The 27,658-nt window shown below is 53.8% G+C and overlaps 1 protein-coding gene across 6 annotated transcripts in view; it reads left to right on the plus strand.

The window, feature by feature from the left end:
• PITPNM2 (phosphatidylinositol transfer protein membrane associated 2) overlaps nt 1-27,658 on the plus strand; it is a 158,923-nt gene that overhangs the window by 119,039 nt on the left and 12,226 nt on the right. For 5 of the 6 annotated variants that reach the window (XM_052655166.1, XM_052655164.1, XM_052655168.1 and 2 more), the window contains exons 3-14: nt 2,933-3,105; nt 10,858-11,072; nt 12,108-12,229; nt 15,242-15,469; nt 18,051-18,359; nt 19,318-19,413; nt 22,152-22,256; nt 22,429-22,499; nt 25,309-25,556; nt 26,169-26,358; nt 26,498-26,617; nt 27,184-27,389. In XM_052655166.1, coding sequence (XP_052511126.1) covers nt 3,028-3,105; nt 10,858-11,072; nt 12,108-12,229; nt 15,242-15,469; nt 18,051-18,359; nt 19,318-19,413; nt 22,152-22,256; nt 22,429-22,499; nt 25,309-25,556; nt 26,169-26,358; nt 26,498-26,617; nt 27,184-27,389 — 1,988 coding nt within the window. In that variant the 5' untranslated portion in view covers nt 2,933-3,027. The remainder of the gene's footprint in view (nt 1-2,932; nt 3,106-10,857; nt 11,073-12,107; nt 12,230-15,241; nt 15,470-18,050; nt 18,360-19,317; nt 19,414-22,151; nt 22,257-22,428; nt 22,500-25,308; nt 25,557-26,168; nt 26,359-26,497; nt 26,618-27,183; nt 27,390-27,658) is intronic. The other variant, XM_052655167.1, reaches the window with a different exon arrangement.

Raw genomic sequence — 27,658 nt, forward strand, 5'->3', positions numbered from 1 at the left:
CATGGACAGAGGAGCCTGGCGGGCTACAGTCCATAAGGTTGCAAAGAATCGGACACAAGTGAGCACACTCGCACAGAAGGAAGAAGTGTAGTCCAGCCCCACAGTCTGCCCTGGTGCCTAGCAGGCCACAGGAAGCAAACCAGCAGACACTTGGTCTGACTTAAGTATGGGCGAGTGTGGGCAGGTCATCTACTGTGGAGCTGTGAAGAACCCAGACGGGCAGATTGCTTAGATTCCTGCAGTTTCTCAAGAACATTTAGAGTTTGAGTCTGACCTCTTTGTTAGCATCTGTCTTCTTTGTTATTTAGACAACATGGGTCTTGCCCAAGGTCATTCTCGGTCATTGCATTTATCCCTAGCTGCAGAAGGAGCCCACAAAACAGTGGAAAAGCTTTGGAAACATGACACTTACTGAACCTAGGTTTTCCCTTTCCTGTCTCCAGTCCTCATTCCGTCCAACCTCTCAAACATTAACTCTTTCTCATTTTGTGTGTGTGTGTGTGAGTGTGTGTGTGTCAGGAGGTGCCCAAATTGGTGTCTTACTCTCTTGAGAGTGTCAACCTAGGTGTTGTGCTGGCCCAGCTAAGCCCAGGGTGTTTTTTCTCTCTCTCTCTTTTTTTTTTTGGCTGCACTGAGTCTTCATTGCTGCATATAGACTGCTCTTATTGCAGAGCGTGAGCCCTAGAGCTCTTGGGCTCTAAAGTTGTGGCTCATGGTCTTAGTTGCCCTGGGGCATGTGGGATCTTCCTGGACCAGGAACAGAACCTGTGTCCGCTGCAATTGGAATTCTCAACCACTGGACCACCAGGCAAGTCCATAGATGAAGTCTTACTTGGCTAAAAAGATGCTTATCTGGACTGTATTTAAAGCAATTGGATATGTGAGAAGTTGAGTTTGATGCTGGAGGTTTTGCAGGGGGGCTAATAGTCCGACCTGGGCTTCCCAAGTGGCTCAGCAGTAAAGAATCTGCCTGCAGTGCTGGCGGTGCAGGAGACGCAAGTTTGATCCCTGAGTCGGGAAGATCCCCTGGAGGAGGGCATGGCAACCCACTCCAGTATTGTTGCCTGGAGAATCTCTCGGACAGAGGAGCCTGGGCTACAGTCCCTAGGGTCAGAAAGAGTCGGACATGTCTGAGGGTCTGAGCACAATACAGACCCACCTACTGTAAAGAAGTTAACAGCATGGGGGTTATTTTGGGCTAATAATGCAGGGCCATCTCTGGCCTATTTATATACACCTCCCAGCTCCATCTCTCCTGTTAGGTGGTTTATTAAAGGATTTCTTTTCCATCTTATGTACTGATTATCCCAGGAGTTCTGGTATATATGCTTTTCCCAGTCTTGTTAGTTATCCAGTAATGCATTAGTGTCTGGGCGATGCTCAGACCTCATACACTTGGTGCCCTGGGGAAGCTGCCTGCCTGGTCAGTCCCTCACTTTTATCACTTAGCTGACACCCTGCCTCCAGTCACCATCAATCCTCACCAACTGCTATCCCCGGTGTGATGCTTCTGAAGTACTATCCTGATTCTGCCACTGCCTGTCTTGGAAGCCTTCACTCAGCTTCCAGTTAATACCATCTGATCTCTCTAGGGGTAACCAAATATATTTACAGCGAAGCCTCTGCCATCTAGGGGAAAGACTATGATGGGTGATTTCATTTTCCAGATCACTGAGGATATGCCTCCTTCAAGGATTAAAATTTGTTTTCTAAAATATGATTCCTTTAGGTGCAGGTCTTCATCAAATTTATTGTTGTGTTAAATACAAGCTGCTATGAATACATTGCCTGCTTATAGGTTTTTAATTAAAAAAAATTTTTTAATGTGGACCATGTTTAAAGCCTATTGAATTTGTTACAATATTGCTTCCATTTTACCTTTTGTTTTTTTGGCTGCTAGCCAGGTGGGATCTTAACTCAGGCCAGGGATTGAACCTGCACCCCTTGTGGTGGAAGGAGGAATCATAACCACTGAACTGCCAGGGGAAGCCCCTTGCTTATGTTTTCAAAGAGCTTTATTGATACATAATTCACATGCTGTGAGACCCGACCGTGTATCTTACTTTCCTCTTCTACCTCCAAGACCTAGCCCAGTGTCAACAGTAGAGTAGGTAAACAGTAAGCAGCGGGTGGTGGATTGAACTGAAACTACATGTAAGGTCACCTCCTTTGATAACTCGAGATCTCCTGCTGGGAAGTAGTGTTGCCATCTGTGCTCAGTGACAGGAGCAGAACCAACTGCCCTGATGCTGAAGGGTCCCAGACCGCCAGTTTTTAAAACTGTTCACATCTGTTTTTCATAGTTTCATTTGTCGTGCCTTCTTATTTTTTATTATATTTTATTTATGTATTATATTTCATTTTATTTATATTTTCAAGTTGTACCCTTTAAAAAATTTTTTTTTGGCCATGCAGCATGCAGGGTCTTAGCTTCCCATGCCCCTTGCATGGGAAGTGCACAGTCTTAACCACTAGACCAGCAGGGAAGCCCCTGTCCTGACTTCTTGCCAGCCATCATCACTTGCTGCTATCACCATGCCTGCCTCCAGCCACCCCAGAACGCACGAGAGCTGAGGCCGCCACTTGTTAGACCTGCAAGTAAAACAGGAGCGCAATGCTCTTGATTCTTAGGGGATGCGATGCCTTCTTGTTGCCTGGCTCTCGCTAGCAAGAGAACAATCCTTTATTTCCACCAGGCTGATCAGTTTATACACGTCTTGTACACAGTTGCTGAGCCAACAGGGAAAATGGAGGCTGCGGATGTTGAGGGAACCTGCTCAAGGTCACACGTTGGGCTCAAGGTCATGCTGTAGGCTTGTGGCCGAACTGAGGTCAGAATTCTAACCTGGGATCAAGACTCGGTCCTTCCTGCGCCACTGTGCTTACCAGCCTTTGCAGAAAGTGACTCTCCTGCCCTCTCTTTCTCTCTCAGGGGTCCTTGGTGAATTTTGTCATGGTTATTTAAGGAACCTCGTCTAGAAGTCCCAACGCGCAGTTCCCCATCGACGGGAAGGCTTGGACTCCAAGATGATTATAAAGGAATATCGGATTCCTCTGCCGATGACCGTGGAGGAGTACCGCATCGCCCAGCTGTACATGATACAGGTGGGTGGTGGGGCCGGGGCAGGCCCCACCGTGCCCGCAGCGGCTCTTTGCACCGACGTGGGGGCGGGGTGGCACCGCGGCCTTCACAGCAGTGTCTGTCCAGTGGGCTCCCTGTCAGTGTGTGAATTGCACCAGAGCTCTGGCTTCCAAGCACGAAGCCAGGCATGTGCAACACGCGGCAGATGTTTGTGGCTTTGGGGTTGTCTCACCAGCACAGTATTCACAGCGTTCGTAAGACTAGCACTCTTTGTATTTAACACCCATCTTTTCACTGATCCAGATATCATCCTTGCGTTTTGTCAGCTTGGGCTGTAAAATGCTGCAGATGAGGCAGCTTAAACAACAGACGTTTATTTCTCACAGTGCTGGAGGCTGGAAAGTCCAAAATCAAGGTGCTGACAGATTCAGTGTCTGGTGAGGGCTCTCTTCCAGGCTTACAGACGGTCACCTTTGCACTGTGTCTTCACACAGTGGACGGAGCCAGGGAGTTCCTTGGGGGGGGTCCCTTTATACTGATCCCATTGTGAGGGCCCCACCTTCATGACCTAAACACCTCCCAAAGGCCTGACCTCCCAGCACCATCACACTGGAGGTTGGGGCTGCAACATATGAATTTAGGGCGACAGGGGACACAGACATTCAGTCCCTAACAACCCATTTGAGAGACAGGAAGGTGTGAGGCCCAGAGAAGTTCAATGACTTGTCCAGGAGCACACAGCCTGGCTCCTGGCTCCAGGTACACACTTTCCTCTCTACCCTAGGCTAAGTGGCTGATTTACAGAGTCACAGATGACTTTGGGGTTTCCCAGGTGGCACTAGTGGTTAAGAACCCACCTGCCAGTGCAGGAGATGTAAGAGATGCCTGTTCGATCCCTAGGTTGGAAAGATCCCATGGAGAAGGGCATGGCAACCCCCTCCAGTATTCTTGCCTGGAGAATCCCAAGGACAGAGGAGCCTGGCGGACTATAGTCCACAGAGTTGCAAAGAGTTGGACACAACTGAAATGACTTCGCATGTACACACATGGATTTGAGGATGATTGGGCCTGTGAAAAGCCAGAGATGACCACCCCACCCAAGACATTGCTGGGCTACCTACTCAGTGCCTGAGTAACCTGGAACCCAGGATGGGGAGCCCCAGGATTGGGTCCTTATGGCCCAGATGGGACCAGAGCTCCTGCTTCTTGAGGTCTTGGCTAGGGTCCTGCTCAGTGGAGGGTGGAGTCCCATCCCAGCTTCTCTGCCAGCCTCTCGCTCATTCTCGGTGCCCCAGCCCTTTGCCTGGCCTGGCAGCTTCCTCCCACTTGGGGGACTGATTATGAACCTGCTTCCCTCCTGGCTCTGGCTCTCCGGGGTACAAGGGTGCCTCAGTGCCACCCCTGGCTAAGCAGGCCCTAATCATGGCAAGGCAGGGGGAGCCTGGAAGGGCCTCCACGTCCATTCCGAGTTTGACCCAGAGCACTGCATGGAATGCTTGGCCGGGAAGAGAACAGAAGGCAAACTCAGCCTCTCTGGGGGGCTGTTTGCTTCATGCCTCTTCAGAAGCACCACTCAATTCACTCTTGAACCACTTACCCCATAATTATTCCTAGAGAGTGGGGAGAGGCGAGACTAGCGTCAGCCCCCCAGCGCCAGGCACTCGGGAGATGGCTCAGCCTGCTCAAGGACCAGCTGATCTGCCAGAGGATCTGTGTGTCCTGTGGCTTCTTCATTCCTCCTTGAGCCGGCAGGGAGCCCTGGCCCACAGCAGGTGTCTCTCAGCTCGGGGGCTGGCTTTCAGCTTCTAGGGTACCCCAGGCTTTTCTGAGTATATAGCCACCTCTGACTCAGGGCTCCTCAAACACCTGCCATCTGTCTGCAGCCCCTGTTTCAAGTTGTTTGTTTTTCAACATCTTTCCTGTACCTCCAGTTAATGTGAAACGTTCCCAGCATCCTGTGTGTTGCCTCCTACAGCCTCACCAACACTGTCTGCCTCCCAAGGCCAGTTGCCTCTCTCCCACTCTGGAATTTATCTTACCCATCTCTGGCCCTGAAGTTCCGGGGGGGCTCCATCCACTGTGGGGGTGATGGACATGCCCGTTATCTCCACCGTGTGACAGTTTTAGGGGCGTGGACCCGCATCACAGCTCAGTGACTATACCTTTACATATATATGGTTTACTGTTTGTCCGTCGTACCTCAATAATGCTGTTAAAAAACTAAGTTGAGGGACTCCCCTGGTGGTCCAGTGGCTAAGACTTCATGCTCCCAATGCAGGGGTCCTGGGTCCCATCCGTGGTCAGGGAACCAGAACCCAGATGCCACAACTAAGACCCAGCACAGCCCAATAAATAAATGAGTAAATATTTTTTTAAAAAAACGAAGTTAAATTCACCAGACTCTTCTGTGCCCGGCTGTGGCTGAGGGTTGGGCTACAGAGATGAATGAAAAGCGCTTTCTGTGCTCTAGGATTGCCTGCAGGGAGACAGATGTGTATGCAGCCCACTGAGTAGAGACCAGAACAGTGGGCCTGGGGGCACAGGAACCCGGTGGTCATGTGGGTTTGGGGTCAGTGCTCCAGGAGAGCCTCCGTTCTGAGCAGGGCCTTACAAGGTGGATGGACCATCAACGAAGGCAGCTTTGTTTCTGCAGAAAGAAGAGCAAGACCATTCATCCATTGCCCAGTGATCCCACTTGCCATCTGGGGTAGCAGCTAGGGAGAGGCCTGCCTGCTGAACAAGCCACCTCCTCCCTGAGGTTGTGAACAAGATGGGCTCACGTGTCACACTACCTTGCACCTGCCTGAATGAAACTCAATATACATGTTGTTCAAGGTTTCGGAAGAAGGAAAAATCGGTCTGTCTGGCGTAAACAGAGCCTTCCATCCTTGGAGGTTCTCAGCAAAGGGAGGAAGTGATTGGAAGTGGCTTGGCCAGGACCCTGGACAGCTCTGAGAGCTGCCTGATTGGCCGGGGGTTTCTCGGTCTTTGAATCTTTTAAACCCACCCCCTCCCCACTCCTTCCCAGGGCTTTTTCTGCACCAGATGCCTGGCGGCCCAGATTTCTCTCTTGCAGACCCCAGGCTCCAGGGATGGGGCAGGGGAGCACAACAGGAGGAGAAGGTTCTCCACCCAGCCTGTGTGGGTAGAGTAGGGAGGGGGACCCGTCAGGTCTCACCCTGGGCATGTGTGCCCCTGGGAGCCGGGCCTATCTCTCCTGCCCATCCTTCCATAGTCCCCGGGGGAGGCCCCAAGCACTGCCTGCCCTCCCCTCCTCCTCTTCTCCCCTGCCCCAACCCTGGGACCTGGAGTCTGTGCAGCCCCACTAAGGCCAAGCAGGCCCCATCCCCGTCCCTGCTCCCTCTCTGTCCTCTGCCCTCAGATCCCAGCTGGCTGGGCACCTTCAGAGACTCCCTGTGCCCTGGCCCCTCCGACCTGCACATCCTCTTCTTGCTGAGCCACCCGGCACCCCAGACCTTCATTCCATGCCCTGGAGCCGTCGTAACAAACCACCACAAACTGGGTGGCTTAAAGCAATGGAAATGTTTTCTCTCAAAGTCCTGGAGGGTAGAAATTCAAAATCAAGGTGTTAGGGGGCTATGCTCCCTCTGAAGGCTTTGTGGGGCTGGGGAGAATCCTTCCTTGTCTCTCCTAGCTTCTGGTGGTGGCCAACAATGCTCGGCATTTCTCGATGTAAGGCTGTCTCCTGCAGTCTCTGCCTCCCTTGTCACATGGCCACCTGCCCTCTGTGTGTGTCTGTCTCCATCTTCCCCGTGTGTGTGTCTGTGTCTCCGGTTCCTCTTTCTTTCGCTGTGTCAGGTCCCACTTGTGTCACACAGGATCTTCACTGCATCGCGCGGGTCTTCCATTCCGGTGCACGGACTCTTTTGTTGTGGCACGTGGGCTCAGGCTTAGCTGCTCCTCGGCATGTGGGATCTTACAGTTTCCCGACCAGGGATCGAACCTATGTCCTCTGCATTGCAAGGCAGATTCTTAACCACTGGACCACCAGGGAAGTGTCCCCCGTTCTCTTTTCTCATAAGGATGCCTTATGAGAATGAGAATGAGAAGGATGCCTTATTGAATATAGGCCCCACCCTGAATTGTCCAATCTATTTACATTAAGATGACCTCATCTTAACTAATTCCATCCACAAAGACCCTATTCCCAAGTAAGGTCACAGTTTGAGATTCCAGGTGGACATGGTCTGGCAGGGAGGCTGCAACCCACTACCCTGGGCCTTAGGTAGACAGGGAGCCTCGCCCCCGATTAGTGTTTGGGGAACTGAGACCAGGCAGAAGCAACCTGTCCAGGATGAGAGAAAGTTGATCGCAGGGTTAGGACTACAGTCTCTACTTGCTCAGTAACTGTTTATGAGCGCCTCTCTGTGCTGAGGTGTTTTCCTTGAGGTGCCCAATGCCATGGGTGAGCAGGCCCTGGAATCTAACAGGTCTGAATTTGTGCTGGCTCTGCCATTTAGTAACTGTAACCTTGGACGGGTCACTCTGCCTCTCTGGGCCTCCACCTTCCCATCTGAACATTGGGAGCAAGAGTAGTCCTGCACCTTTCTCAAGAGGCTGCTGCAGGAACTAAAGGAGAAAGAACATGCCAGGCACTTAGCACAACCACTAATCAACAAGGATGCTGTAAGAGGCGGGAGCTTGGAAGGCAGCCAGGAAATGGTTGCTGTTTTCATTACGGAATCTGGGCCATATTCCAGGAGCTCCTTTAAAGAGCAGGGAATGGGCATGTCCCTGCTCTGACCCCTCCTTGGCCTCAATCGGTGTCTTTTTTTTTTTTTCCTGAAGGGGACTCAGTGGCTCTGGACATGGAAATACAGCACATCTTTGTGCCCTAGAGAGAGTCGTGCCCCAGGGATGAGGCAGTGCTGTTGGAGGTGCCTGTGGGCATGGGTGTGTGGCTGCATTCGGGGTGCGTGCATGTGTGAGCGTGCGCACAGCTGCTGTCCAGGAAGCTGACCGAAGGTGACCTTGGTGATGCCAGCATGTTGCCATGGAAACGGATGCTGGGTCTAAAGTCACCAGCACCTTGACCGCAAAGGTTTTGTGCAAAAGCAGAAACCCGACCTTTCAGACCCCAGGAAGGACGTTGGAGACAGAGAGACACTTGGGGATGACCTAGGCGTTCCGTCTCTTGGGCAGTGCCTCCAAGGCCCCTTTCTCATTCCTTGTGTTTGAACTCTCTGAAATCTTAGTTGAGTGCAGGAGGCAGGGTTGGTTTTTATTTCTTTGTTTGTTTGATTTTATACCAGACTTATTGAGATGTAAGTCCCACACTGCACAATTCACACATTTAAAGTGTACAGTTTAGTGGCTTTTAGCACTTTTCAGAGTTGTGAAATTATCACAATTTTAGAGCATTTTCATCACCCCATAAAGAAGTCACTCTCCATTATCCCCCAACACCCAGGCAACCAATAATCTACTTTCTGGCTCTCTAAATTTGCCTCTTCTAAGCATTTCATAGAAATGGGGTCATACAGTGTATTTCTTTAACTAAACATGTTTTCAGGGTTCATCTGTGTAGTAACGTGTCAGTACTTCATTCTTTTTTATGACCAAGTCATATTTCATTTTATGGATATAATTTATCAGATGTATTATTTACAAAAGCTTTCCTTTCATTCTGTGTGTTGTCCTTTCACTCTCTTGATAGCATCCCTTGATACACAAAAGTTTCTTTTTTTTTGGCCGGGCCTCATGCCATGCCGGGTCCTAGTTCCCAAACCAGAATGGATCCTGTGCCCCCTGCAGTGTAAGCATGGGTAGGGTCTTAACCACTGGACCATCAGAGAAGTCCCTGTCCTTTCTTAAATCTTGATAAAGCCCAATTTAGATATTTTTTCTCTGACTGCCTATACTTTGGGTATCATATTTGAAAAATCATTGTCAAATCCAAGGTCATGAAGATTTGCCCTAATATTTTCTCCTAAGAGTTCTATACTTTCAGTTCTAACAAGTTGGTCTTTGATCTGTTTTGAGTTCCTCTTTATATGTGATATGGCACTGTGGGCATGTGGATATCTAATTGTTCCAGCAGCGTTTGTTGTAAAGACTGTCCCTTCCCCCATTGAATGGTTTTGGCACCCTTGTTGAAAATCAGTAAATATAGTATGTAAATATTGGATTCATTTCTAACCTCTCACCTCCATTACACAGATTTGTCCTATGCCAGTACTGCACTGTTTTGATTACTATAGTTTTATAGCACTTTTTTTTTTTAATTGGCCACACCATGGAGGATGTGGGATCTTAGTTTCCTGACCAGGGATCAAACCCACATCCCCTACTTTGGAAGGCGGATTCTTAACCACTGGACTACCAAGGACGTCCTTATTAGCAAGTTTTGATATGAGAAAATGTGAGCTTGCCAACTCTGTTTTATTTTCAAGATTGTTTTGACTATTTGAGATCCCTCAAAATTCTGTATGAATTTTAGGATCAGTTTTTCCCTTTCTTCTGAAAAGGCCATTGGATTTTGATAAGGATTACATTGGACCCACGGATTGCTTTGGGGAGTGTTGACATCTTAACAATATTAAATCTTCCAATTCATATGAACACAGATGTCTTTTCCATTTATTTAAATCTTCTTTAATTTATTTCAGTAATGTTTTATAGTTTTCTGTATACAACTCTCGCTCCTCCTTGGTTAAATTTATTCCTAAGTATTTTATTCTTTTGGATGCCATTGTAAATGGAAATGATTTCTTTATTTCCTTTCTGCATTATTTGTTGTTGTGTGTTGATTTTGTATCCTGCAGCTCTGTTGAATTCATGTATTAGATCTAACAGATTTGGGGGGATTTTAGGTTATTCTGTGTTTAAGATTGTGTCATTAACAAATTGAGATAGTTTTACTTCTTTCTTTTAAAAAAAATGTTTTTATTTATTTTATTTTTGGCTGGGCTGGGTCTTGGTTTCCGCAAGGACTTTTCTCTATTGCAGTTCTTGGACTGCTCATTGCAGTGGCTTCTCTTGTTGCGGAGCATGGGCTCTGGAGCGCAGGCTCAGTAGTTGTGGCTCGTGGGCTTTGGTATTCCACTGCCTGTGGGATCTTCTGGACCAAGGATCGAACCCATGTCTCCCTTAGTTGCAGGCAGATTCTTTACCACTGAGCCACTAGAGAAGCCCCACTTCTTCCTTTATAAAAAATTTTTTTGGCTGCATCGGGTCTTGGTTGCGGCACATGGAATCTTTATTGCAGAATCTTTATTTGCAGCATGCAAACTCTTAGTTGCGGCATGTGGGATCTAGTTCCCTGATCAGAAATGGAACCTGGGCACCTTGCATTGGGAGACTGGAGTATTAACCACTGTACCACCCAGGAAGTTCCTACTTCTTCTTTCCAATTGAATGCCTCTTACTATTTCTTTTTCTTGCCTAATTTCTCTGGCTAGAACCTTCAGTACAGTGTTGGCTAAAAGGTGAGAAAGCAAGCACCTCCTCCTGACCTTGGGGACGCTTTCAGTCCCAGGAGATTCAGGAGTCAGAACGGAGGATTTTGCATGTGCAGTACTGGGCTTGGAGAGGGAACCGTGGCCCTTCAGTCTTCTGCATGAATGCTGGGACACATGGAGCCTTGTGCGGGGGAGGTATTTGAGGAGGATGTGTTGAAGTGACCCAAAAGGAGCCAGCCTGGTTGGCCAAAGCACCCCTGCCCTGCACTCAGCATCCTCAGCTGGGTCTCCCGAGCCCTTCCCCTTCTTCAGAGAGCTCCAGACCCACACGTCCCCCTTGCTTTTGTCCCACAGAAGAAGAGCCGGAACGAGACGCACGGCGAAGGCAGCGGCGTGGAGATCCTGGAGAACCGGCCGTACACAGACGGCCCCGGTGGCTCCGGGCAATACACGCACAAGGTGTACCATGTGGGCATGCACATCCCCAGCTGGTTCCGCTCCATCCTGCCCAAGGCAGCCCTGCGGGTGGTGGAGGAGTCCTGGAACGCCTACCCCTACACTCGAACCAGGTGAGCCTGCCCTCGGCCCCATGTCGCCCTCCCAGGAAGCAACCCAGGGGCATAGATACTGGCGCCGGCCCCCCCAGACAGCTCCCAGGGAGCTGAGCCTCCGTTCTAAGGTTCCCCAGGTTCCCCCTCAGGGGAATAGACAGGACAGGGTAGGCTATACCCCTAGGTGCCACCTAGCCTGCCAGTTGGGGGAGCCAGGAAGGCAGGAGTCCAGCGAGCGCCATCTGAGACCCCTTTGCCATCTGGGAAGGCTCAGGGAACACAAACTTACTTTAATGTTTGCCTAGGAATGCAGGACAGTCCACCAGCTGGGAAGAAACAGGAACTGAGGGTAGCCCAGATGGCTCAGAGATTCCCTCCACCCTGACACCTTCAGCAACTATGATGATATTTTATAACAAGCCATGTTGAGCACAGCTTTCTTTGGATCCCCCGGGTAGGGGGCACTTTTCACTCTGTGCCCCCCACCCAATATAACTGAGCACTGCTTGATTAGAATAGAGAGGGGGCCACCCATGTGCTGACCAGGTGGGGTCCCCATGAGTCTCCTGGGGCTTCTTTGTCCAGTGGGTGAGGGCCTGGAACTTGCTGGGAAATCCATCCAGGTTGTTCACTTCCCAGGAGTACTTTTCTCCTCTGAGCTGATCTCCAGCCACGAGAGAGAGGCTGTCTCCCTGTTGCCACACCTGGTTTCTTAGGGGACAGGGGAGAGGGTGGCATTTCACACCATGTGCAGGTCCAGATTCAGCCCATTTGGTAGTGTGCCACCTTAACTGTGTCCACACCGTATTCGCACCATGCCTCACACACGTGGACACAGGCTGCCAGCTACTTGCTGCAATGATTGCCCCCTCCCCATGCGTCCACCCCTCCCACTGGCCCCAACTTGGATTTGGCTCTTCTTGGGATGCAGTGAAGGTCCAGGAGGACAGAACAGACAGGTCTGACCCACCACTCCAGCCTCGTCCTCCACCCAGCGACCCACGCCCACCCTTCCGAGCCCGGGTCCTGGTGGATACTCTCCTTCCCCCACAGGTTCACTTGCCCTTTTGTGGAGAAATTCTCCATCGACATCGAGACCTTTTATAAAACCGATGCTGGAGAAAACCCCAACGTTTTCAGCCTGTCTCCTGTGGAAAAGAACCAGCTGACAATCGGTAACCGTCACCCTGATGCTCCCACCCTAGCAGGGCCAGGAGCCCTGCGGGGCCAAGTTCCCAGTTGCCCTGCCCATGGGCCCCTTGATTCTGCCTCTGGTCTCCAGGCCTGGCAGGCTCCAGACTGGCTCCTGTCCTGGGAGGGGAGGTTAGAGTCCAAGCCAGCCTGGTGGGAAGTTGGGGGAGATGGGGAGGCAGGACGGGTCTCCTTGGCCCCATTTCCCTGATGTGCCCCTGAGGCTAAGTGCCTTTTCCACTCAAGCCCCTTCCCTCCATCTTTTTGAGGTGTCCGCAGAAATGCACATGTGTGTTTGGGAGCCACCTAGGGCTGACAGCCAAGGGTGGAAGTGGCAGGTTGGGCGGGGGCTGTGCACACAGTGGGGCCTGTGTCCCCTTCATGGTGGGCAGCCTCTACTCCACTCCCCTCCAGCTGACTACACCGTGCAGAAAATGGGTCCCATTTGTTAAGTCATTTTCAAGAGAGGCCCGGGGGACGTCCTTGGCAGTCCAGTGGTTGAGACTTTGTGCTCCCAATGTAGGGAACACGGGTTCACTGGTTGGGGAATTCAGATCCCACATGCCGTATGGCATGGCCTGAAAAGAAAAAAGGAAAAGAGAGGCCAAAAATCAGGGTTTTCATGTGAAATTTCCCAGTTTCTCTAGGTTGACAAATATTTTTAAAATCTTTGTAAATATACCAGCCAGACAAAACACATCAGTGGACCAGCTGCACCTGGACAGCCCCCAGGCCCCTAGGAATGAGCCATTGTGGATCTCAGATGGGTGTTGGAGGGGTGGCGATGACCCTCAGCCAGCCTCGGATGCCAGGATGGCTTTTCCCTGGGACTCCTTCCCCCTGCCTGAGCTTTTAGGCCCCAGTGGGGTTTGGGAGATGCATCACCTTGCTAGGACCATCAAAACAGGGTACCACAGACTTAAGGGCGTAAGGAAACAGATGCTTAGTGTCTCATGATTTTAGAGGTCAGAGTCAAGGTCAAGGTGTTGGCAGGGTTGGCTGCTTCTGAAGTCCTTGAGGGAGAATCTGTTTGGGGTCTCTCCCTTAGCTTTTTTTAAATTTTAAATATTTATGTATTTGACTGCATCACATCTTGGTTGCAGCATGCAGGATCTTCTGTTGCGATGCATGGTTTCTCTAGTTGCAGCACGTAGGCTCCAGAGCGAGAGGGCTCAGTAACCCCGTGGCATCTTAGCTCCCCAACCAGGGAGCAGACCCATGTCCCCTGCATTGGAAGGCGGGTTCTTAACTGCTGGGCCTCCAGGGGAGATCCCCTAGCTTCCTGTGGCTGCTGGCAGTCGTTGGTGTCCTTTGGCCTGTAGACACTCCACCCCAACCTCTGCCTTCATCTTTACATGCTGTTCTGTCCGTGTTCATGTCTATATTCACATTTCTCCTTTTTTTAAAAAATTGAAGTATACTTGATTTAAAATATTCTGTTAGTTTCAGGTTTTTTGTTTTTTTTTAATTGAGCCAAATGTCTCCTTTGTCGCAATGTGGGAGACCCAGGTTCGATCCCTGGATCAGGAAGATCCCTTGGAAAAGGGAATGGCTACCCACTCCAGTGTTTTTGCCTGGAGAGTCCATGGACAGAGGAGGCTGGCAGGTTACAGTCCATGGGGTCACAAAGCGTCTGACCACGACTGCGGAACTAAAACTTCTACTGCCTTCTCCTTTGTATAACCATGCTGGTTAGATTAGGTGCCCTCCTTTTGAGGACTTCTTTGAAGACCCTGTCTCCAAATAAGGTCACATTCTGAGGCCGATGTATGCGTTTGCTAGCGGACGCACTCTACCCGTAACAGGAAGGAAGGGCCCAGGCCCTCTGACAGCTCTTACCTGGCCAGCTGCAGGCTCCCCCCGGAGGCCTCCCGTCATGGTTCACCTCCCAGCCCTCCCCTTGGTGGCTGTTGCCTGCCCCAGTGGACTGGACATGTGGCCTACTCTGGGAAGGATGTAAATCCCCTTCCACACTCTGCTGCCCTTGGGCTGCCCTGACCCCTTGCCTTTCCAGTGGGGCTGATGTCTTCCTCTGTAAACCACAGCCCAGGCCTGCTGCCAGGAAGATGAGACAGCCAGGGCCCGGGCCCGGCAGAGCCCCACCAAGTGCCATCGTCCCCACACCTCTGAAAGGAGGCTCTCTGAGCTACAAGCCCCGTCCTAGCTTCCTCCTCACCAAGTGTGCACACAGCCCCGTCTGACACATGCATACCACGGGAGCCAGCCCAGTGAGGGTTTTGACTTGGGGGAGGAGGCATGTGTCAAGAGGTCATTCTCCCCAGAGTCACTGTCACCCCCCTTCCCCGAATCAGGTCCTACCAGCCCCCAGTCCTGTTTCCCCAGTGCCCAGCACATCCTGGACCGGCTCATGCCCGACACCTCCCTCTGGGCCCTTCAAACATGGTTTCTGGACTCCTCCCTGCTCTCTGTCTGGGAGGGGCTTCCTAGCAGACCAGCCACCTTCAGGGTGCCTGGCGAGTGATGGCTGATGAGTTCAGCTGCATCCCCATCACCTCTTACCACACAGACACTCTGGTGGTTCCCCAAACTGCCCCACTTCTGGGTCAAGTGTCACACTCCGGGACATTCTCCGCCTCACAGTTCTGCTGCTCCTGTGGCTAAAATGCCGTCTTTTCCTCTTCTACTCACCCCCACCCCATCCCACATCCTCCATGGAAATTCATCTCCCCCCTCCGTGCTCCTCCAGCTCATCACCTGATTTATGCGCTTTGGCAAGTGTGCACAAAGCAGGGGTTTTACTGAAATGATTTGAAAAGACAAGGAAAGACACAGGTCCTGAGGTCGGGGGAGCTCGGGGATCAGAGTGGCCCAGAGCAGCATCTCCACTCCCATGCGGGGCCCAGGGACACACCCAAGCCTGGGGTCCTGCCGAGATTCGGGGATGGCAGGGACGTGGGGGAGGCGACTGGAAAGGAGGGGTGGGGTGGAGGTTGGGGCCAAAGTGGTCACTCACGGCAGGGGGGGTCTCCTCATAGATTTCATCGACATTGTCAAGGACCCCGTGCCCCCCAATGAGTATAAGACGGAAGAGGACCCCAAGCTGTTCCACTCGACCAAGACCCAGCGGGGGCCCCTGTCAGAGAACTGGATCGAGGAGCACAGGCAGCAGGCGTTCCCCATCATGTGCGCCTACAAGCTCTGCAAGGTGGAGTTCCGCTACTGGGGCATGCAGTCCAAGATCGAGAGGTTCATCCACGACACGGGTGAGGGCGCCCGCCTCTCCCTCTGTCCCTCTATCCGCCTGCTGCCCCCACCCCGCCCCCCGTGCCTGCCTGGGGCTCCAAGTTTCTGTTACCCCAGGGCCCATGTGCAGCGTCCCACCTGGTTTCCCTTGACCACACAAACACTTGTCGAGCACCTACAGAAGACAGGCAGTGTGTGTCCTGCCCCAGACACTCTGGACTAGCTGGAGTTTCTAACATGCGGTGCCCACCCCCATGGAGTGTGACGCCTCCTTCCCGCTGTTCGTGGCGCCTCTCGGCACCCTGGGGCCAGACCCAAGGCCATGCACCAGTGCTGCCTCCGCTTTGGGCTGAAAGTCCCAGGGGACAGTGGCTTGGCCATCCTCCGGTCCTCACACCCATGTTGGCCTGGCCTGGAGCAAGTGCCTGGGGAACAGAGGACCAGCAGATGACCGGGGGTTCCTGGCACAGCTAGAGCTGACCCAGGGTCCTCCCTGCCCTAGAGCTACCTCGGCTCCTTCCACGTCCCCCAGGTCAGGGTAGGGGTCAGTGCCCAGGGCCTGGTCTAGCCCCGAGGCTCGTGATTCACGAGCAGCACCCAGGCAGACACCCACTGACTCCCAGAGCACGGGTGACTGTGTGGCCCTGAGCAGAGTCACAGCACTGCTGGAAGCACTCCCAAGTGTCACATCAGCTCTCCCCAGCCCGGTAGGGTGGCCACTGTCACTCCCCGCCTCCCCCTTGATTGCAGAGGAGGAAGCACAGGGCCAGTGCTGGGTGTGACCCCAGATCTTCTGGCCCATCTGTCCTTGTCCAGGCATAACGTGGCATCAGACAGTCTGTCCACGATGAGTGCTGGCCGGCCCTGAGGGTGGTGTTCCTGAGGCCGTAGCCTGGGGCCTGGGAGCACCCTCCCAGGAACAGAGGGTGAGAGGGAGTTCCTTTTAGGCAGACCTTTGAGATCGAGGGATTTAGAAAGGACAGCAGGGGAGACAGAGCGGCCTGAGTGAGTCCAGGAGGGGGAATCAGGAGCAAGGGTCACCGGAGACCAGCCTGGGGACCAGCAAGGACTGGGCTACCCGGGAAGCCACTCAGTTTTCTGTAGGAAAGCGGGCAGAGGATCCAGTGACGACCCTCCTGGGTCTGCCCCACCCCCTGGGAGAAACTCAAATGCACGTTCTGGAATGTTCAGAGCAGCAGGTTTGTAAAAGCAAAACGGACAAACAGTGAAAGTGAGCCAAAGGCCCATTGGCAGGAGAAGGAATAAATAAAATGTGGTATTTCAAACAAATAAAAATCGACCGCACAGCAACAAACCAGAAACTCACCCAGAAAAGCAAGTGGCAAAAAAATAACGTGCAGCATGACACATACATGTAAATGTCAACAACATGTAGGCCAACACAACATATTGTATAGAAAAACATGGAAAGAAGAGCAAATGATAAACACAGAACTCAGGATGGACCCTTATGGGGCAGGAGGGTGATGGTGGGGTCCATGTTGCTGGTCACTTCTGCTCCCTTGAAGAATGATGTGTGTGGGGGAGCCGAGGTGCTTTATTTCTTTTTAATTTTTTTTAAGCCACTTATTGAGGCCTAATTTTGTATTTGTTGTAAGAGAAGTTTGAGTTCCATAAGTCTGAGTGTATTTGCAGAGTAGAGCACATAGTTCTGGAACATTCCACCCCCCCAGAGTCTTTCCCAATCACCCCCACTCTCATCGTCACCCAAGGCAGCCCCCATCTGCTCCCTGTGCGTGTGGTTCTTCGGTTCTTTATACCTTTAAAGTCTCTTGTTTTCTGTCTTCTGTGTATAAGCTATTCCTGTATGCCTTCACCCTGTTTTATTTTATTTTATATTTGTGTGAGTGGCTGTGCTGGGCTGTAGTCGCAGCACACAGAGACTTCAGTCTTCCTTGCGGTGTGTGGGATCACTTAGTCACAGCATTCAATCTCTTAGTTTCATAGTGTGGGATCTGGTTCCCTAACCAGGGATTGAACCTGGACCCCTTGCCATGGGAGCTCAGTTTTAGCCACTGGGCCACCAAGGAAATCCCTATCATGTTTTATATGCATATACCGGGACTTCCCTCGTGGCCCATTGATTAACACCCCATGCTTCCAATATAGGGGACGGGGGTTCAATCCCTGGTTGGGGAACTAAGATCCCACATGCCACATGGCATAGCCAAAAGTTTTTTTTAATTAAAAGAAATAAAAACAAATTAAAAATGAATTTCAAAAAAGAAAGGACCAACCTGCTTCAAACTTGAGCTTGATTTTTCTGTGGGAAATTTAAGAGAGGCATACTAGACCAGATAGGAGACACTCAGGGAGTCCTCCTCCAGCTCCCGCTGAGGGAGGAGACCTCCCTGCCCCAGTTACAGAACCTCTATGAACTTGGGAGGCCATCTGTAAGCTGGATCCCTCATTTGCACATGGGAAAATGAACCTGGGGGTTGGAGAGACAGTGGTTTGCTGGAGGCCAAGCAGTGGGTGTGGAACAGTGCCTGACCTGCAGCCTGGGGTGCCTCCCAGCCAAGGGGTCCCTGGGAGACTCTGACACAGGCCTGTTTGTCTTCCCTGCACCCCTGCCCCTAGGCCTGCGGAAGGTGATGGTGAGGGCCCACCGGCAGGCCTGGTGTTGGCAGGATGAATGGTACGGGCTGAACATGGACAACATCCGGGAGCTGGAAAAGGAGGCCCAGCTCATGCTGTCCCGCAAGATGGCCCAGTTCAATGAGGAGGACAAAGGGGCCGCGGAGCTGGCCAAGAATGAGGCTGCCCAGGACCAGGCCTCTGGGGAGCCCTCCCAGCCCAGCAGCAGCGGTGGGGAGCCCCTGGCGGGCAGGGGTCTGAAGAAGCAGTGGTCCACATCCTCCAAGTCATCTCGGTCATCCAAGCGGGGAGGTAAGCACCCTGCGACCACGCTAGGGGGTCCCCTGCCCTCTACTTGTCCACACCAGTGACCACCCCTCAGGGCAGCCCCCATCCCAGGGTAGCTGTGGGGCATTCTAACACTGAAGGTGGTCTATTCTTTTCAGATCCAAGGCCACACCTGTAGGGAGTCAGAACCAGTCACCTCTTTGTAGCCTCTGCTGCAGAGTGAAGCCCAGTGTGACCCCCAACCCTGGCAGGTTCCCCCAGACTCACCCACACAGCCCCAGGCAGACGGGCAGGCTGGCCACACAGGAACCCTGCTCCCAGCCCCTCCTAGGACCTGGTCTGCTGCAGCTCTGAGGAGCCAGGCTTCCGAGGCAGAGAGGAGGGGTGTGGGCGGCGGTGGAGGGGGGGGCGTGGGGGGGGCTATACCCAGCATACCCAGGAGGGACTTCTGCCAAAGGACCTTGAAAGCCTTGAGATAACTGAGAAAATCCTTTCTCTGAAACTGATGTGAAAGTGCAGTGGCTAGTGGGAAAACTCAGGGTATTTTGTGTAAAATACCAGGAGTCCCCCTCTATGCCTGCAAATCCAGCTTTTTCTACACCAGGCATGTCTGTCCTGTGCTGAAGGGATCCAGGGAAACACATACACCATACCTTTAATCTCACTCCCCACTACTGCCCAGCCTCCCTACCTATCAGCCTCACTGCGGCAGTCTAAGGGGCTTGCTCCTGGGCCAGCCAGGTCAGGGGCACATGAGTGGACCCCAGCCCGGGTGGCTGCACATCCTGGCCTCATACCTGATACCCTCCCCACTCTATGTCCTCATGGGACAGGACTGCACTGTGCCAGGTGGGCTGGGAGGTGAGCCAGGGCCATCCTGCCCTCACTCCATCCCCTCTCCAGTGTCATCGCACCTGCCTGCTTCCACCTGCTCTTCCCAGGGCAGCCGGGTGCTCAGTCAGTCTGCGGTTTTGCCTTCCAGCGAGTCCTTCCCGTCACAGCATCTCGGAGTGGAGGATGCAGAGTATCGCCCGGGACTCAGACGAGAGCTCGGACGACGAGTTCTTCGATGCTCATGGTAGGTGGGCACCCTGGAGCGCACTGGCCTTCCCAGGAGTGGGAGGGGTGGGATCTGAAAGCGCTGGTGGGGATGCAAGTCATGATGGGAATACCCATGGAAAGTTCTGGGTGAACAGCAGGGTGTCAGGGGTGGAGGCAGGATAAGATGAGGTCACCAGGAGTCTGGGCTCTCATACTCACCCTAACCCTGATATCAGGATGTGCCCTAGATCTGGCGGGTAAGGACTGTTCTCTCAAATCCCCCAAAACAAATTTACAATCAGACAGGGACATTTTTTCCATTGTTATTTAGTCACTCAGTCGTGTTCGACTCTGCCACCCCACAGACAGCAGCACCTCAGGCTTCGCGGTCCTTCACCGTCTCCCGGAGTTTGATCAGACTCCTGTCCATTGAGTTGGTGATGCCATCCAACCATCTCATCCTCTGCCGAATTTAACTCCCTAAGGGAATTCCCTGGCGGTCCAGTGATTAGGACTTGGTGCTTTCATTGCCAAGGGCATGTGTTCAATCCCTGGTCAGGGAACTAAGATCCTGCAAGCTATGTGGCACAACCAAAAAAAAAAAAAATCCCTCAGAAGCTTACAAAAGCATAACTTCTGATTTTCTAATTTTTTGTAATTACTGTCTTTTCATGATTAAATTAACACACATGTAATTCAGAAACTTTAGAAAATGCAAACAAGCAGAAAATACGTAAAGTGCCCATTTTCCCATGAATCTCGGAATAATCACAGCAAGAAAACAGCCAGATGAATCACCCACCTGTGCTGGGAAGATGCATGGCCTAAACATCCTTCCTTCATACCTTGGTTGTTCCTCTCAGGGAAGTAAGAGGGGCTGGCAGGCAGGTTCAAGGAGATTGATTTTCAGTTCACAAGGCAGGACACGGGCTCAGAAAGGGACAGGGACTTGCCCACGGGCCTGTAACAGGACAGAGGCAGGTTTGGCCCCTGCCAAACCTGGCAGGCAGGGCAGGGGGACTTGGTACAGGAGGCAGCTGGCCCCTGAGCTGGCCTCTCCACTGGGGCCTCCCCGAGAGTAGGGAGTGGATATAGGGCATCCCACACTCCCACCCTCCCCTCCAGCCAGGCCAAAAGGCTAAGCCCTTCCTGCCTCTGTGTCCCTGACATGAAGGAAAGACACAAGAAGAGTTTTAGAAAAAGCTGGAAAAGAGGAGAGACAGCAGAGCAGGAGATGTCACTGCTGCAGCGTCCTGAGAAAACCGTCCCGGTGACCCAGGGAGGAGGGGCCAGCACATACATGCCAGGGTCCATACAACCGCTTCCTACCCAGAGGTCACGGGGATAAGTTCTCAGGAAAGCAGACACAAGACTCATGGGTGGAACTGTTCACAGCAGCGCTTCTCACTAAGCTGTCCTTTTGTGGACATTAAAAACAGTCAGGAACATTATGGAGAAACAAACTGAAGTCCATCCATATGGCGGACTATGACTCAGGCATGAAAAGGGATGAAGCACTGACACGTGGTTGAATCTTAAAAACACCGTGTGGAGACTTCCCTGATGGCCCAGTGGCTAAGACTTCAAGCTCCCAATGCAGAAGGCCTAGGTTTGATCCCTGGTTAGGGAACTAGATCCCACATGCTGCAACTAAGAGTTCTCATGCTGCCACTAAAGATCCCACGGGTGGCAACTAAGATCCAGAACAGCCAAATAAATAAATACTAAAAAAAAAAAAAAAAAGTATTGAAGAAGACTCTTGAGAGTCCCTTGGACTGCAAGGAGATCCAACCAGTCCATCCTAAAGAAGATCAATCCTGAGTATTCATTGGAAGGACTGATGTTGAAGCTGAAACTCCAATACTTTGGCCACCTGATGTGAAGAACTGACTCATTTGAAAAGACCCTGATGCTGGGAAAGATTGAAGGCGGGAGGAGAAGGGGACAACAGAGGATGAGACGGTTGGATGGCATCACCGACTCAATGGACATGAGTTTGAGTAAGCTCCAGGAGTTGGTGATGGACAGGGAAGCCTGGCGTGCTGGAGTCCATGGGGTCACAAAGAGTCAGAGATGACTGAGTGAACTGAACTGAACTGAACTGAAAAAAATATAAAAACCCCACCATGTGAAGTGGAATAAGCCAGACACGAAAGACCACATACTGTAGGTACCATGTGTGGAAAATGTCCAGAACAGGCACATCCTTAAGGACAGAAAGTCCACCGGCAGTTTCCAGGGGCTGGGAGAGTGGGGTTGGGGCATACCTACTACTGGGGACAGGTCTCCGTATGGGGAGATGGAGAAGCTCTGGGACCAGATAGAGCTGGTGGTTGCACAGCATTCTGAATGGACTAAGTGCTACTTGAAAATGGTTAAAATAGTGAGTTTTATGTTCATTAATGTTACCACAATTTTAAAAAAAAAAATCAAGCAGACAGCAATGAGAAGCCAGTGCACCGCAACTAGAGAGTTAGCTCCTGCTCTCCCCACTAAAGAAAACCCAGCACCAAAGACCCAGCACCGCCAAAACTAATGATAAACCAAAAACATCAGGCAGAAGTCCTGTGAGAAGGTGGCCATGTGTCCGTCCTGTTAAGGAAGAGAGGCCACAGAACCGAGTGGGGAGGGGCACACAGGCCACAGAAGCACAGGGGCCCCCGGACTGGCCACTCTGAGGCCCTCCGCCACTGGAAGCCGGGCCTCCCAGTGACCGACACCCCCCAGGTCCCCGCCCTTGATCGAGGTGCTGAAGCCCCTCTCTTTCCTCCCCAGAGGACCTGTCTGACTCAGAGGAAATGTTCCCCAAGGACATCACCAAGTGGAACTCCAATGATCTCATGGACAAAATCGAAAGCCCTGAGCCAGAGGACTCACAGGGTAACCAGCTGGGGGCAGCAGGACCGGGGGAGGGTGGCCAAGCAGACCAAGCCCCTCCCCCCCCAAGAAGGAGCACCCAGCTACCCAGGAGGGCTGGGGGGCCCCGCAGGTCATGGCCACACCCTCCGTCTGGTGTTGTCTGCTCACGGCACCCACCGCTTCTGTGTTGCAGATGGTCTGTACCGCCAGAGCACCCCCGAGTTCAGGGTGGCCTCCAGCGTGGAGCAGCTGAACATCATCGAGGTGAGTGCCGAGGTGGCAGAGGGCCAAGGCCATGGGCGGCAGGGGCCAGGGCGCCAAGGACCGGTCCCAGGGGGGCAATGGAGGCAGAGCTTGGCACCCACAGCCTCACGTCCACGCTGGCCTGGGCACCACTGGAGAGAGGCCTGGGACCCACCCCCTCTGAAGTTCCTGACAACCAGTAGGGTCTGCTCCAGTAGGAGAACTCCCCCCCAAGGAAGGCCTTGCCCCTGCTCCAACCCTGGAGAGTAAAATGAGAAACTTGTAAATTCCAGATCAAAAATAAGATCTTCACCTTGTGCTCAACCTGTCTGAAGTCCCTGAAGAGAAAAAGATGGAAGGGGAGGAAACGAAAGTCACCTGGGCAGAAGTGATGTGGCTGGCCGTGGCCGCCCTGCTCTCAGTGTGCAATAAAGCTGTCTTGATAGAGCGCCTGTGTCCGCTTTGGGGGTTCTTTGCACGGAGCTCACGCCCCTTCTGCTCCTCCACTTGCGGGCAGTCAGAGCTGTTTGCGTTCAGGCAGGAGCCAGGGTGGAACAGGGTCACCGCGCTGCTCTGGCCTCTAGCTGCCCAAGGTAGAGATGGTACCCCTGGGGACTCAGGACCCCTGGGGAGTTTGGACTAGGGGTTGATGGGGGGCATCCACACTGCCCTCTCCTCTTGGGGTTCTCTTTGAGGTCTAAGGTCGAAGCAAGCTTTCCTAGAAGGGTAACTGGGACCAGGGGAGTTGATTTCCGGTTGCCAGTTAATGGCGATGGGGCAAAGCGAACCCCCTCCTCCCCTTTGGTGCACACAGCTCTGACAGCCGCCTCCCCCACCACCCCGCCCGGGAGGGGCAGAAGGGGCCTTGGGCTCTGGATCTGCCTGTGGATGCGCATTTGGGCCCAGCACCGGTTCTGGAGTACCGCCATCCTGAGTCGGATCCCTTTGCTTGCAACAGCCCCCAAACCGGAGCTCCTCTCCCAAACTCGAGGAAGGAGGACGGCTTTACGGAGTCACTGATGGGGCCATCCTGGCTCCCCAGAGCTGGCTCCCGGGCCCTGCCTCCCGAGGGCTGTGTTCCCACTAGGGTTCGAGTCTCAGGCAGGGCATGCCCTGGTAGAAAGCAGTTTGTACAGGAGGAAAGTTGTGTGTCGGGCTGGTCAGTGCTGGGTCCTGGCAGCCAGGCCCAGGCAGGCTCCCCCCACTGCCCAGCCCCGCCCATCCCAGGTGACTAAGGGCGTGTCTGGGTGACCAGGAGGCTGCTCAAATACATTCCTTCCACGAGCCCCTTGCCTGACCATATTGATTAATCTTTGAGCCCATCGGGCAGCCAATGACCCCGCCATGCCTCAGGCCATGAGTTCATTCCCTCCCAGCCCCAGCAGCCATGTGTAGCCCTCGGAAGAGACAGGAGTTGGACCCAAGCTCTGCTGGGTGTGCGTTCTTGCCTAGGCCCCAAGGCCCATGACTGGCTGATGACCAGGCCCCTCCTGGGGATTGATGCAACCCAGTCTTATTTCCACTCCAGGCCGAGGACTGCCTGCCCATCAGCCTTCCTCTCACCCAAAGCCCTCTGCTGCTCAAAGGCTCCCAGTCTAGCCCAATCTGTTCCTGTGGCCTCACTGGTCACTGGGCTCAGTGCCCGTGCTGCCCACCCCTCTTCTGGGCTCTGCATTGATACTTGGGTCCTGCTGCTGCCCACTCCTGCCAGCTGATGGCCCAGTTCAGTGCCAGCTGACCCCCAAGGGCCCTCCAGATGGCTTCAGCCCCTTAGGGAGAGGCCCATCTCTTCAGCTCCCTTCCCCGACCTCCACACTTGCTGACATCACATGGGCATGGCAAGTACTCAAGAGTGGCTCCTCTTGGGCTCTGGCCTCCCGCAGTCACACACCAGGAGTTGGGGGCAGAGAGAGGCCCCTGAGACTGGGATAACAGCCTGGGGTAGGAGAAGAGCACTGAGCTGGTGGTAGGAGCTCTGGGTTCCAGTCCAGCTTGTCACTGACATGCTGTGTGACCTTAGATAAGTCCTTTGGCCTCTCTGGGCCACTTCTTCTCGAAATGGAACAGTTGGATATATGCAAGTCTCACTTGGACCTCACAAGCAGGGCTGAGTGGCAAGAGGTGGGGACATGACTCCTCACAAATGGTGGTGGGGAGGGGGGTTTCAGATAGAGGTACCCACGTTGCCCTCTCTATTCTAAGGTGCTGGGGCTCTCCCTCTGCTGGGACATCTCTGCTCTTGAGGACCTTGGTCTTTGAGTCTGGGAATGGCAGGGCCTGGAGGCCATAGTCCAGGGACAGTCCGTATAGATAGAATGAGAGCTCAGTGCTGTTGGCAGAGCAGCCAGGCTGAGTCCCTGACCCCAGCCCCTCTTAAGTGAGCCTATGACAGTCCAATGCCTGGATACCCAGACACACGGAGGGCAGGTTGACCCCAAAGGCCCGCACTGGACTGAGCCTCTGCCTCCTCCCCAAGGCCAGAAGCCCCAGAAACCCCTGTCTGGGCCCCCTTGATGGGAAGTAGAGTTTGTGCTTTGGAAGGAATAGACCCCTCTCTCCATGTCCTCTGTACCCTGGTCAGGTCAGTGGCCAGGAGCTGGGCTGCAGGCAGAGAGGACGGACGGGGAGGAGCAGCTGGGCCCCACCCCCAGGGGAAGGGCTTGAGGCATCGGGCACCAGGCCCCGGAGCAGAGGAACTGAGATCGGGGTTCTCAGAGGGTGTGATTGGGCCTCAACAGGCCTCTTTCTCCAGTGCGACAGAAACCTCGGCCCGGGCACAGAGCTGAGTCCCCAGGGAGTTGACCCCCACCAACCCCCCCCACCCACACAGGACGAGGTCAGCCCTCCGCTGGCTGCACCGCCCTCCAAAATCCATGTGCTGCTGCTGCTGTTGCACGGAGGCACCATCCTGGACACGGGTGCCGGGGACCCCAGCTCGAAGCAGGGAGACGCCAACACCATCTCCACTGTGTTCGACACCGTCATGCGCGTGCACTACCCCAGTGCCCTGGGCCACCTCGCCATCCGCCTGGTGCCCTGCCCGCCCATCTGCTCTGATGCCTTCGCCCTCGTCTCCGAGTGAGTGTGTAGGCTCCACTCCTCCCCTGGCCCCGAGGGTCAGAGACCTCCCCACCTAATATTGGGACCATGGTCCCGTCATCCAAACCAGCTGTCTGTCTAACCTGTTCCGTTGGGGGGCAGCAAAACCCATGTAGATGGCTGAGGTTAGAGTGTTAGTCGCTTAGTCATGTCCAGATCTTTGCGACCCCATGGACTGAGGTCCGCCAAGCTCCTCTGTCCATGGAATTCTCCAGGCAAGAATACTGGAGTGGGTAGCTGTTCCTTTCTCCAGGGGAATCTTCCCAACCCAGGGATCGGACCCGGGTCTCCTGCATTGCAGGCGGATTCTTAACCATGTGAGCCACCAGGAGGATACAGAGAGTTTGGGGCCCAAAGCTGAGCCTCAGTCTCTGCATCTGTGATATGAGAATGCTGCCTGCCTCTGAGATTACTCTCCAGCCCTGTTCCCCATGCCTGGCCTGGAAGCATCCCCACACGGTTTGCTGAGTCAGGGCTGAGGCTCTCAGGGTGTCAAGCAGCTCCAGTTCTGATGTTTGGGTCAGGGGCGAGGGGGCCCCCTGGGTTGAACTGAAGCCACCTGCTCTCTCCTGATGGGTTCCCTTCCCCCAGCCTCACCCCCTACAGCCATGACGAAGGCTGTCTGTCCAGCAGCCAGGACCACATCCCCTTGGCTGCCCTGCCCCTGCTGGCAACCTCCTCACCCCAGTACCAGGAGGCCGTTGCCACAGTGATTCAGCGAGCCAACCTTGCCTATGGGGACTTCATCAAGTCCCAGGAGGGCGTGACCTTCAACGGGCAGGTGAGTTGTGAGATGGGGGAAGGGGAGGCAGAAACCCCTGCAGAGTGGACTGGCCTGGTCCTCCGGCCCAGGGCTCTCCCCAGCCAGCACCCCTGCAAGCAGGGTGGGCGCTCAGGGCCCTGGACCTCTCCCCACCCAGGTCTGCCTGATCGGGGACTGTGTCGGAGGTATCCTGGCGTTCGATGCCTTATGCTACAGCAACCAGCCGGTGTCTGAGAGTCAGAGCAGCAGCCGCCGGGGCAGTGTGGCCAGCGTGCAGGTATGAGCTCCCTCCAGCCCCTAGAGCAGGGGACCTTCAGGATGGAGACTGTGTCACCCTCTGGCTCCAAACATCCCAGAGGCCTGCGGTAAAAAGGAAGGGTCGAGGTTGCCAACACAGGTGCCCAGAGGTGGGGGACAGATGCATGGCACAGGTGAACAGCTGCAGTGAGGCCAGACAGGAGCGCAAGCGGTTTCAGCAGGCAGTGAAGCCAGGTCTGCACCGTGGAGAGCAGATCCATCACCATGAGGGCCTGGATCCTCTGAGCCTTCTGGCAGGGGAAAGGACCCAAGGTCCCACCCCTGCAGAGTAGCAAGCAGCCTGGTAGGCTGGGCGAGGCGGCAGGATCAGTGGGAAGTCAGCAAGGCCCAGATGGGCAGGCTGGGCCAGTAGTGAAGGCAGTGGGGGGACCATAGGGCACACAGGGATGGGGACTTTCCTTCCCCGGCTTGGGTGAGAAGCTGCCGCAGGCCTAGGGTCAGGAGGGGAGACTCAGCTCCCACGACACTGAAGAGGGGGCCAGGCCAGTGGCCACTGAGCAGTGAACCTGTGTGGGGCCATTCCAGGACGCTGACTTGCTGTCCCCCGGCTCGACGGTCAATGCGGCACATGGCAGCAACCTGGAGAGCAGCCGGCATCTGAGCCGCAGCAACATCGACATCCCCCGGAGCAACGGCGCTGAAGACCCCAAACGGCAGCTACCCCGCAAGAGGAGTGACTCGTCCACCTATGAGCTGGACACCATCCAGCAGCACCAGGCCTTCCTGTCCAGGTGGGTGGGGAGGCCCCCACTGGGTGAGGATGGGGACTCTAAGATGGGGGGACACGGACCAGGTGGTGCTGATGGCCAGTGTGAGAGACCTGAAGGCCCCCTGACCTAGGTCCTGGGATCCCCAGGCTAGGCCCACGGTTCTTCAGCCAAGAGAAGGTGCTGGGTGCAACTGTGGTCTTTTTTTTTTAATGGTCATGCCATGCTGTGCTATGCTTAGTCGCTCAGTTGTGTCCGACTCTTTGCAATCCCATGGACTGTAGCCCACCGGG

This window comes from Budorcas taxicolor, chromosome 17 (assembly GCF_023091745.1).
Source record: "Budorcas taxicolor isolate Tak-1 chromosome 17, Takin1.1, whole genome shotgun sequence".
In the NCBI taxonomy this organism is placed as follows: Eukaryota; Metazoa; Chordata; class Mammalia; order Artiodactyla; family Bovidae; genus Budorcas; species Budorcas taxicolor.